Genomic DNA, 12,352 nt, shown 5'->3' on the forward strand with positions numbered 1-12,352 from the left:
ATATACTGGGCTGCTTAATACCAACATATTACATCAGTACAGCAAACATAATTAAATAAAAATCCAAGATGCGGTTACAGGTTGGCAGTTTTTGTCATTAGCATCATCATTTTGTTTTTCCCCCAATATTACCCTTTAACAAGGTGAGTAATTCTTGCAAAATTGAAGACGTGACTATAAATAAGCTCAATGAGTTATTAGCTGTAACTAAGAGCATTATAAAACTGAAGTAAATTAAATAACCTACACATGGATGTGCTCTCTGTTGATCGGCAATATCTTAGAATTCTTGTATAGCAGAGTAGACCTGATAAACAACATTGTTTCATTTCCTTAATTTAATCCCCCTTTCATGCTTTCCGAGCAAAGACACTGCATACGTGGGAGGCTAGCACAGCTTTATCTGTTTGCCAAGTACAGACGAATGAAGCCAAGATCTGCGAGAGAAAGATTTTTTTTGTTTGCCCTGCTCCGTAGTCATACACCATACGCTAGTAAGGTTATAAGAATACAAAACAGGTTAAAAGTAAACACAGATTACGAGATAAAACACATTTATTTGTCGATTTGACAGTTGACTTGCTGGTTTAAACTTCTTGTGTTGACATGCTGGTCTATTTTTCTTTGGTTAATGGTTTCTTACATTACCCACAATGCAGTTCTACCTGCTGACAGTGGTGACAGTGAGATTTAGCATTCGCTTCGTCTCGACCACAAGAGAGCAATGCAGCAGCTTTAGTCTTTTAGCCTGTCCAGTTTTGTCACTTCTTCATCTGTACACTCTGCTCAAACAGATCAGCTTCCCAAGCGTCAGATAGCTGAATTGCATTCTGGTAGTTTAAGTCCACCATTTGCTGTCTCTACGCTGGACTTCATGGTGTCTTGCTGCAGCTTTTTAAAAGCTACCCTGCATCTTCTTGAACTACTGAAGACATAAAATGAGAAACGGCAAAAGCATCAATTAATCTCTCTGTCATTCAATATACTCTTTTACTCTGAAAACAGAAACACAGCAGTGGACCATACGGAGTTGGAAGGACATTTTAAAAGAAACCACTTAGCGCAGTCCTTCGAGTTTGCACAGGAAGTCGTGACACCGACAGCACTGTCAAGATCAGAACCGTCAATCAAGAGACTTTCCTGCCTGGAAGGCTCTGACAGCCAATCTGTGTGAATGCCAATCAGACTGAGGGTGAAAACATGAAGCGCGGACGCAGGAATGATGACTAGCTGCCTTTCAGCTATTCCTGAAACTCTCACATGGAAATCGCTTATGATGAACTGCTTGCTTTCTCTCCAAGGCAACACTGGTAATAAAGGCCATTTCACCCAGGCTGCATGATTGACGGATGAAAAAAACTACTACAACAAATTCTAAACAAACAGCGGAAACGGCACAAAGAGTGTGAAAATTGAGTTGGGCTTCAGATGTAAGGGTTTTATTTATTTTTTCCAGATATGTTTCTTTGACATTTGATAAAAAAATACGTCGTATGTATTCAATCTTCAGTTAAAGGGTCAAAGTCTCCTCATAGCTCATGACTGGGTTTTTAAAATGGAATATTAGCACTTGAAGCAGAGATTTATTACACTGTATTGATTATTGAGCCAACAGATTTCACTACAGTTTTATTTATCTGTGCTCCAAAGGTGTAATAACTGTTTCTCTCCATCATTCTCAGACTATCTAACAAAAAACAGCAAAAAAAAAAAAAAATTGCCTTCAGAATGATTGCTTTCCATTTTCAAGAATCTAGGATGTAAAATGCTACATTTCTTTTGATGATGGATGTCTTTGCACACTGAATTGTAAGAACTTGTCCCTATACATTAAACAAATAACTCTAGGAAAAATGGTGTGCAAACTCTGGGAAATATTGTACAGAAAACTACTTTCTGAGAGACAACAAGGAAGAGAGGTTTCAAATTTCTGTGAGCTCTTGCACTTGCACAGAGCATGAAAAATTGGTGATTTCAGTTTCATCATTTTACTGTAAAGTGTGTGGTCCTAATCTTGAGTAAAGTCTTTTACCCAAAATTTATTCTGAATAAAGTCAAGGCTGATGTCAGTTGTCCAGCCGACATAACTTTAATCCCCACATAAGCGCAAAACACATGAACAAACCAAAACCAAGCAGCAAATCAGAAAATACAACAAGAAACCAGAAACAACTGTAAATTCGGAAACATGACAGGAAAACCAAAAACACAAGAGCATTACCAGAAAAACGTAAACGGGTAGATCAGTACTGAACATCACATGCTTGTTGTTGATTGGACATGGCGTTTGAGTATCATAAAGAAAAAGACCTGACCTTTATATAGCTGTTATATAGCTAGCCAAGAGAAAACAAATGAATGCATAGTATACTCTGAGGAGTAATTGTTATGTTTATTTTATATTATTGTTTGTTATATTTGTTATATTTAATTAAGAGCAGTAATTATGTTGCAAGAATAATTTAGGATCACATGACCTCTTCCTATAAATCCAATTTCCGCTGTCTCTTAAACGGTCATGTTTGTAGCCAATCAACAACGATCATTTTCAATAAGGACCTCCCCTTTCTGTTATGACTTAATGCTATCATGTTTTGATTTTGCTGTACTTGGCAACCTAGCAAGCAAAAACAAGCCTAGCATAGCCTACATTGAAAAAAGCTCAGTGAATGTACTTAATTCAAGTGCGTACATCGGATCTGCATAAAATGAATCGAGGAGTTACATTAACACAATTTGTTTTTGTGCAACCAACATGATTTGATCACATATTTTCAAAGCCCTGAATAAAACTGAAACCAGATCGCCGGCGTTGTGAGGCAGCAACGTCCTTGCGAGACTTTATAACGTAATTGGATTACATTAACGTTGTGTGAATTGATCACATTCACTCAATATAATTCAATCTAATGATTAGAAACTTGTTTAAATTGCATTTAGCATAAGCAATGCAATCACATTTTCATGAGAAACGTAATATTTTTATGTAAACGATACGTTCTCTTAAATCTGATCCGACCACATATTCCCCTTTTTTTCCAGTGTAGTGTGATATCTCTATAATTTAGCATGTTCGTGTTGTGTTTCTTTCTGTTCTAATGGTTTAGCAGGCTGGAACTCTCAGACTGAGGGCTGTCATTCAAGCATATGTCAATCAAAAATATTTAGACTACACCCAGACAGATCTCACATCAGTCTGTTCAGTGAGTTCAGAGAATTTCTGAGCAGTTGTTTACTTTATTCTGTCTTGTTCTGATCCATTTAGACTTGCTGGAAATTTAATAAATACTTAAATCTGGCAGCATACAGACATTTTTAATGCTATACTACGTTTGCTTTACAAAAACTAGCTGTTTTTACATGAATGACAAAGAGACACAATAATGGCAGAACTCCAGCATGGCTATATTAAACTGTCTCGACTGAAAAAGAGCCTGTACATAACCAGTTTAATATAGTCTCAATTCTGAAAATGATTAAAGGCTACATTAAAATAGTGCAGACGAAGATCCTGACAGGCTACAATATGTTTTTCTAAGGTAGACCATGACAAGTTGTGCAACTAATATCAATGTCTTACTGATTTATTTCAAAAAGAGATACCATATTGCAGTATAGGATGGGGGCCAGAAACAAATTATGACACAAGCATTTACATCACGCAACAGCATGTATTTGACATTAAAAAAAAATAAATAAATAATCCTTCTGGCATCAGAAACTTCACGTCATCTTCGATTCCCATAAGCATAGTCAATCACCTCAGGCCTGTCCGCCTCACCATTTTCAATTTTTACTACTAAAATACACCGATGCAGATGTTTCCTTTCTGTCATGCATATTTCCAACTTTTCTGGTTCAACTGGAACTGGAATGAAAGCACAATATATGGTGAACATTTGTGTTACAATAAACAGAAGCTTTTAAAAGCTGTGCTAGTTTTCCGTAGCTGGCATTTCACATTTATTTTAAGTGTTCATCATATGACACGACGCCTCTAAGTAAAACCGTGAGGACTGTGTGGGACAGAGACACGTCTCCGTCTAACACCTATTCCACACACACCGCGAAGAGACAGGGTGAAAGACTGAGCACCACTAAAGAATAAACCGAAAGCATGATTTTTTTTTTGCGTTATCATCACTTGTTGTGTCTGAAAACGAACAGTGACTCCAAATTCACATCTCTATTTTAAGACTTTTGCTTGTATGTGTCTGCTTCCAAAGTGTAGTTAATTATGTGCCAAAAGAATTAAACAAAAACACAAATCTACAAGTAACATACTGAGTCAATGCTATTATTATTATTATTATTATTATTATTATTACGCTTAAGTTTGCTCTTTTGCAAATTTTGCAAATGTGTTTTTGCATTTGGAATCTTGTGGGTCTCAGAAGGTGGCATACACCTTAAATTTTTCTTAGCTATTGCTGAAGTAGAATTGAATTCATTTGTAAATTCAATAAAATTAATTCCATATAAGTTGGCATTGGTCGATTGGTAATCCAACTTGTGTACTGAACTGCCATCAAGAAAACTGCATTTGCACAGACGGTACACATGAATTATATTATTAATAGCCTATACTATTTCAAAGAAATGTGGTTAGTAAAGACTCCTTTTCATTCAGAAGCAATGAAGAAAATGCAGAAAATTCATTCACCTGCCCACAGTGTGTCGTGACTGGCTGGTTCTTCGGTTTTCAGATTTAAAATGGAATAGGTTAGGATGGCTTACAGAAGAAATCACTAGTGTCATGTGTTGGAAGACATAATGTTTTAGATTGTAAATGGATTAAAATCATAAAGGCAGACCTTGTCAGGAGTAGTACAGTTTAAAATTCTATCAAGACGTTGCTAGTCCTCTATAAGAATCGAACAATTGTTGGTTCAGCTGATTATTAGATCAGATTTATAAGCTTTACGGCAATAGGAAATGGTGTTTTAACTTATCTGCTTGTCGATTAGAGTATTTTATGTAATGAGTAACCATCTCTGGAGCAACCACATATGAAAAACATACACAAAGCCTTGCCCATGGAGTTATTGGACTGGTCGAAATTTGGATCGCGAGTCAAGCAAAGCCGAACACACGCTCTTGTCCGAATTGAGAAATGCGGAAAAGAAGCTGTCTCTGCACTCCTTTCTACAGCAAGTGAAACGCTAAGAACATTTGAATAATCAGTAATTGGCAATAAAATGCACAATTAACTCAATCATATAATATCTTAAATAAACTAATTAAAGTTGTTTATTTTTATCTGCTGGAAAGTACAGAATGTATTTGGGGAAGATTATTTCCCAAACTATATACGGTTTAAAGCTCAAAGCACAATGTTTCAGTATTTTAATATACATTACACATTTTTAATGGAAGTTGTGAGTGAAATTTTCTCTCCTGTAAATTTTTCAATAGACAAATTCAGTTCAATAGATCTAGATCCCTAATGAGTAATCCTAAGGAAACAGAAACTTGGAATTTTAAACATTCTGGAAACATATATCGGCTCTTTATATTGGTTACCAGTGTCCTTGATTACTAATAATCAGTATCAGTTCTTAAAAAACGTCCATCATCACATCTAAACATCTCACTTCTGACATTTGTGATGTGCAAATCAACAGAGGGGCCAAGGACTCATCCAGACACTCCCAGCAAACTGCTTTAGTTATTCAGGCCAAAGTGACTCCAAAACACAAAGTCCACACACACACACACACACACACACACACACACACAGATTTTGTTCATTCTGAGACAGCTGGAGTCAGATTCCCAGCAGAGTGTGTAATGGAGGCACTTGTGAGCACACATTGCTGATTTGAGACAGGCCCGGCTGATTAGCAGCGGCTTCTCTGGATCAGCAGCAGTAAAGGATTATGTGTCACTGTCTGGTCCCAAGCTCACCAAGCCCAGTCGATGTGGTCCAGCCACATGGCGTACGGGGCCATTAAATCTACAGCAAAGAGCCACCAACGACAGCTGCGGAGCAGACCAAACACTGACAAGCACGCAGCCTGGGAACCTCAGACGACCGTTCCGCTTTTAACACTTCCACCCCCACACACAATCGCATGGTTATCACTTTGACATGACAGGAAATCGCTGATTTATATACACTCAGTGTCGGCTTTGGCCAAGACGGAAACACACCCACTGGAGCACAGTCTGGGAGTAAGGTCTTGGCCCAAACTTCCTCCACAGCAGCATCTGTGAGTTTATTTGCTCCTACACACTTCAGTGCAGGGTCTAAGTGGGTCAGCAATACAGCATCAGTATCACCTCTCCAGAGGGGACTAATAGACGAAAAAAGAGAAGGTGTAAGAGAATGTATAGCACTGCAGCACAGCAAGTTCCTCATTACTACCACCCTGTTTACACCAGCTATAAAGTGTTATTGGATTTTGTGTTGTGTTCAGCAGTTTGTATGGGAACAAAAAGAGAGTGAAATAACCACATGGGGCGTGAGGAGAAAGCAAAATCAATTCACCTTTAATGGCGTCACAGTAACCACAGTACCATAAAGCCCTCAGTAATTTGGTAATATTTCCATAACTACTATTTTACTGGATTTTAACCGATTCCCTTTTTTGTTATTGTTTGTTAATTCCGTCCTGAAGACTTTCCTATTACAGAAAACCTAAAGGAACCTCTTTACCCCTGACTGTTTCCAAGCGCTGACACTGGAGACTCCTTCCAAAAATGTTAAACTTCTCCTCTCAGAAAACTTCACCATATCAACAATTACACATATTTTTTTATCAGTTTATATTGAGCATCCACCATACAAGTCTCTGTGAATGAGTTTTTACTAAAGAAACAACAATGTATTTGAATTAGCGCATTTATAAAATCGTGTGATTTGCCTTTCAGCCAGAACCACTGTCAGAGCTGCTGTTATAGACAATTAATCAACACCTCCTGACCTATCAGAATTGAGAATTCAACACTGTGATGGTATAAGGCAGAATATTACAGCAAAGTGAGACTGAAGAGAACAAGTAAAGATAAATATAGGACAAAACTACAATTTGCTTGAAATGTTTCTCAAGTTCCACTGCTTCGCACTTTGCAATGGTGATGACAACGTCCTCAAATATTGAATTAACTTGTGAGTAAAAATAACTGTCACATAATTGCTCAGGCGGTGGGATTTATTTTGATATATAAATGGGAAACAGTGTATATTTGTGTATATCCATCATTATGCCGTTAACATATAGTGACAACCTCTGACTAATATAGACTGTCTATATTTTCAGAAAAAAGTAATACTGATGTTAGGGCTGTCGAAGTTAACGTATTAATAACGAGTTAACACAATTTCCTTTTAACACCACTGATTTGTTTGATGCTGTTAATGCGGGTTTTGATATGACCCTTGCCGTCATCCATAGTTTAGCAACCCACTAGCAGCAGTTGGTGCATTAATAGTTATTGTTATAACAAGCATGTCTGTGGTGGATGATCGATACAAGACAAGGTCTTTTAAATGGCAAGTTCAGTTACAAATCCTCATCAGACGGCACTACTGATAAGACCAAAGTTATTTGCTGCTACCGTCGATGTGAATTGAGTTTCCACTGAGGTACAACCAGTCTTAAAGATCATTTACAAACTAAGCACACAGCTAATGCGGCCAGTGTTAATGTTGGCACTGGCTTGTGGCAGACAAAACTCAGTAGTGCACGAGGGAAATTCATGGACAAAACTACAGGCATCAAACTAACAGTGGGTGGCAATAGCTTATGGTAAATAGTGTACCTTTGAGGGTTTCTGGACAATCGTTTCATTGTTTTGTGTGTTAATCAACACATACATTTGCATAAAGCAGGCATTGTCCATTGCTATGTTTATAAGAGTATAACACTCTTTTTTTTTTTTTTTTTACACATTTTTTTTTTTTTTTTTAAAAATCTCCATTTAGTGTCAGTTTTGAACAGATAAAAAAAAAAAAGTGTGATTAATCACAATTAACAATAGGCAAAAAATTACTCGATTGACAGCTCTCACTGATATACTGGTAATTTTGTACGCAGTTACCATGCTTAAAAATAAAAATAAAAATAAATAAATAAATAAACAACCTGTTTGTCTTATCTCCTTGCTTTAAAGGGTAGTACCTCAAACTAACCTGATGCCTCTCAACACTCGTGTCACAGAGTGTATTTAAGTAAACATCTCTCAGTCGACTGAAATGGCTTAAGGCGAGTGTTTAACAAAGCCTTTGCAATAGCATCTGACTTCAGACATGGAACAGAGACAGAAGCATGCACTAAAAAACAACAATCAGTCTCTCTGCCTAAGAACTTAAGAAGGTTTTATGGAAGGCTGGCTGAAAAAAAAAAAAACATGTCATTCACTCAGCTCTAAATACGTACTGGGTTTAAGATTTTTCCAGTGACTCGGCTGACATCCTCAGCAATGCACCTGGGACTTTAGCACCAACAAATAGGTTGTGTACGTGAAAAGATATGTGGAAAAGACTGGTGCTGGTGCTGCTGTGGCACCACATGCAAAAAAAAAAAAAAAACACTGTTGCCATGGTAGCTCTTTAGGCCTAGTTTCAACTGTAGGGAACATAAATTAATGTTTTTCGCCAACCGTTTTTATGCAAATTTTAAATCTGGTACAAAATCTCTCTTAACTGTGGATGAAGCAGATAAAAAAGAAAATGTGCTGAGTAAGGAATAAAACACTCAGGGTGTGCTGTTATAGGAAAATAATCAATGACAGGGTGGTGTGACGTGGCCAGATGTTGAAGAGGAGTTACTGTTACCAACTGGAAGTTGATTACTTTCCAATAACAGCACATTCTGAATTGTTTCATTCCTCTTATACCACAGCAATTTGCCAATGATTACAATTTTTTTAATTAATTGATAAAAAACACATCATACATTTTATCTGTTTCAACACTTCTTGGCCAATGAGAATCGAGCATTCAACAGTAATGTGGTATAAGCATTAAGAGAAGCCGAAAAAAATTATAACAGAGTGTGTGTTTCTGTGTCTCCATGACCGTGTGTGTTTAACAGATACTCCGTTTATTACATTCTTGTTTCTTCAGAACATTAACATTATGACTTTTTTAAGTTCCTTTAAATTTTTGTGAAATGTTTGAAAGACAGTACCAACTGCATGTTCTATACAGATCCCAAAAAAACTACCTACCAGAAACACTAGTTGTGTCCCAATGACGTACTATACACTATGCACTTACACTATGCACTATGTACTCTACCTTCTAGTGTATGAATTTTAGAAGGGTAGTATCATCTCAAATGGAACACTAATGGTTTTTTACTAACCGGAAGTATAAGCCATTTCCCAGTCGATGGCAAATAACGTTAAACACATGTAATTCAACGCTGTCAGTTTTAGCAGAGTACCCAGAGTCAACGAAAATGAATTTCTTCATTTTACCATTTATGTCAGTGTTACCTTTTATGCCCAACATGACCTTTTTTGATTGTGAGCAAATCTGAGCCAGCGTCAGCACCTGGTAGCCCCGCCCCTCTTCCGCTGCGTAAGCAAAGCTGTGACCGTTGAGTGCATGAAGTGGCCAACATTCCACACTTCGTTTTTTTCAGTTGAATGAGTGCGTCATTCAGGTACCTGAAGTGCACTTCTTCTTGTTGGAATTTTCAGTGCGAACACACTACTCACACTATTCATACTAAAAATGGCATAGTGCATAAGTATGCAATTTGGGATGCACCTACTGACCTACTAGCTAGCTAGCCCAATAGCGCTAGACCTATCTGACTAGCGCTATTCTTGCTTAGTAGCTAACATGTGAGGACGCACTCACATGTTCAAGAGGAAAATACTTCTTCTTAAATGCTTAACTGAGATACATAAATTATGCCATAAATGTCATATAAATCTCAGTCTTTTATGTTTTGCACTAAGAAATAAGGTACTGTGCCTACAGCTCTACTTACTTGCTAGCTTGTTTTGCTAAATTTGCATGGCAAAAAGATTAGCATATTAGCATACATCATGGTGGTCAAAGTTGCCATTGCTGTTGTTTTTGATGAAAAATCGGAAGATTCTCCTCAAAAGTGCAAAAAAAAGAGAAAAAATTCCAAAGTTATAAGAGGGTAAATCACGACACATCTATTATAGCTAAATTTCAAGAATCTGTTTTCGGACGTGACTACAGTCTATTGTTGAAAACACAAGTTTGTGATTTTCATTGCATAAGAAGTATAGTGAATATTGCTGCTAACGAGTACTCCATTTGCTGAAGTATAAAAGTGTAGTCGTTTAATACTCAAATTAATCTGAATAAAAAAAAAGAGACTTCAGAGAAATGTGGCATCCCTAACCTTCAAACTAATTACTGCAGCCACCATTTTAGAATGAGTTCATTGATTAGGGATATTGACCGTTTATTCCAGACATTCACACTCAGCAGTCCAACTTTACACCGCAATGCTTAACGCCTGTGGTGCCTGCTCCATCACTGTCACACTCAAGGTCACATTATTACAGGATAAAAATCCTGCTACTTTCATTTTCAAACTCGAATCACTTCAGTAACATAACCAAGTTTAAAATAAATGTCTTTATTCCATGTGCTGTACGTTTTGTATTTGTCAGGAAGGCAGTGTTTCTTGATTCACATCCACCCCCTTGCTATGTGACTTGCTCCTGTCTTCGGTTTCTCACTGGATGATTCCTGCTTCCAATTTCTTTTCACTGACAAGCCGCACACCTACCTTTAGAAACCATAGCGTTTACACGGCGTCATGCCTCTGTTCATTAGTCAAACTTTGCTTAATGCATGTGTCTACCCTCTGCCTGCTCTTTACCTCGTTGTCCTTTGCCCTGAATTTGGCTACTTTTTTGTGTTAATTGCAATTAATTGCTACTGCAAGTCCCGAAAATAAATCAAATTGGCTTCCTTATGGCCTCTAGAGTTTACACAACATTAAACTTAATGGGGAAAAAAAGGTGAAAATAAGCTTCCAGTGAGCTGCAGCTCTGCAGGCAGAAACACCTTGCTGATGAGAGAGGTGAGGGGAGAATGGGCAGACTGGTTCATGGAGACAGGAAATCTAAAGTAACTCAAATAAGCACTCTTTACAACCGTGGTGAGCAGAAAAGCATCACAGAATGCACATGTTGAACCATTAGGTGCATAGACTACAACATCAGAAGACTTCATTGGGTTTGAGTCCTGGCAGGCAAGAACATGAATCTGAGGCTACAGTGGGCACAGAAACGTGTCTCACGGAAACGGGACAGATAAACATTGGAAAAAAAAGTGGTCTCTGTCCAATCTTCAACTGTGCATTTTCGGTTGCGCTGCGGCCATGAGTGGCTGAGAGTATGAGTGAGAGTATGAGTAACTGTATGAGTGAGCAGGTGTACAGGTTATTCTGAAAAAAGGGGCCAGTGAGTGCCCACACACACGCACACACAGCAGCTGTTGATTAAAATGTGTGCGCTAAGAGAATTTCCCCATTAGCATACAGCCAGCAAACCATATAAAACCACTTTACCCAGAATATATAGCCTAATTTAGCTGGCACAAGCCTCTTCTTTTAAGTGCAAAGTACAGAGAGCTGTGTAAGCTCGGAGAGCGGCAGTAGAGTTATAGTGTGTTTGCAGCCCACTGGAGGGCATAAATCCGTTAAAGCTGCTCCTGCAGAACAGACAGCCATAAAGTGAGCAGAGCAACATGTTAATGGAAGGAGATTCTATCGGCCAGTGACGGGTTCACCAGAGCAGGAAAAAGAAACCTCTTGCCGCACAGCGAGAGTGATTGCGTATAAAAGCAGGACTCTGAAAGACAGGGACATAGAAAAAGGAATGGAAAAAGTTTATTTTGATTACCTGGAGTTTGGTAAGCGTGGGTCTAGGCCCTCCCACAAAGTGCTCTTGAGATGGCGCAGGGTTTTCCTGGTCTGATTCGGGGCAATGAGGAGCGTCTGGTTGAGTCGAGCAGGGCTGTGGTACCTGTGGGCTGAACAGAGCAATCCCACTATCCTCTGCAGCACGGTGGACCCCTGGCAGTTCCTGCATACGTTGGTACCAGCGCAGCAGCAAAGGGAGCTGGAGCAGGACATGAGGAGCGTGATTCTGTAGTGAGATCTGAAACAAAATGGCAACATAAACTCACCATTACACAGAGAAGCCAGAGGAAAATTCTGAAAGTTACATAACCAGAAAAAAAAAAAGAGTGGCTGTCAAAAAGTTAGCTAATGAATTGGTGATTTCTCCACCCTGAATACAACATTAGACTATTAATCATTTGAAATTGACCACAAGTCACTTCACTTCAAAAAGGATCATCACTATCTGCTCAAATAATCTTGATATAAGAAAAAAATGTGATTAG

At 38.2% G+C, this 12,352-nt stretch overlaps 1 protein-coding gene across 2 annotated transcripts in view; it reads right to left on the minus strand.

Moving 5' to 3' along the window:
* gstcd (glutathione S-transferase, C-terminal domain containing) overlaps window positions 1-12,352 on the minus strand; it is a 106,613-nt gene that overhangs the window by 82,672 nt on the left and 11,589 nt on the right. For both annotated transcript variants that reach the window (XM_034302824.2, XM_053232721.1), the window contains exon 4: window positions 11,848-12,105. In XM_034302824.2, the coding sequence (XP_034158715.2) occupies window positions 11,848-12,105 (258 nt within the window). The remainder of the gene's footprint in view (window positions 1-11,847; window positions 12,106-12,352) is intronic.

Source organism: Pangasianodon hypophthalmus, chromosome 3 (genome assembly GCF_027358585.1).
Source record: "Pangasianodon hypophthalmus isolate fPanHyp1 chromosome 3, fPanHyp1.pri, whole genome shotgun sequence".
NCBI classification, from domain to species: Eukaryota; Metazoa; Chordata; class Actinopteri; order Siluriformes; family Pangasiidae; genus Pangasianodon; species Pangasianodon hypophthalmus.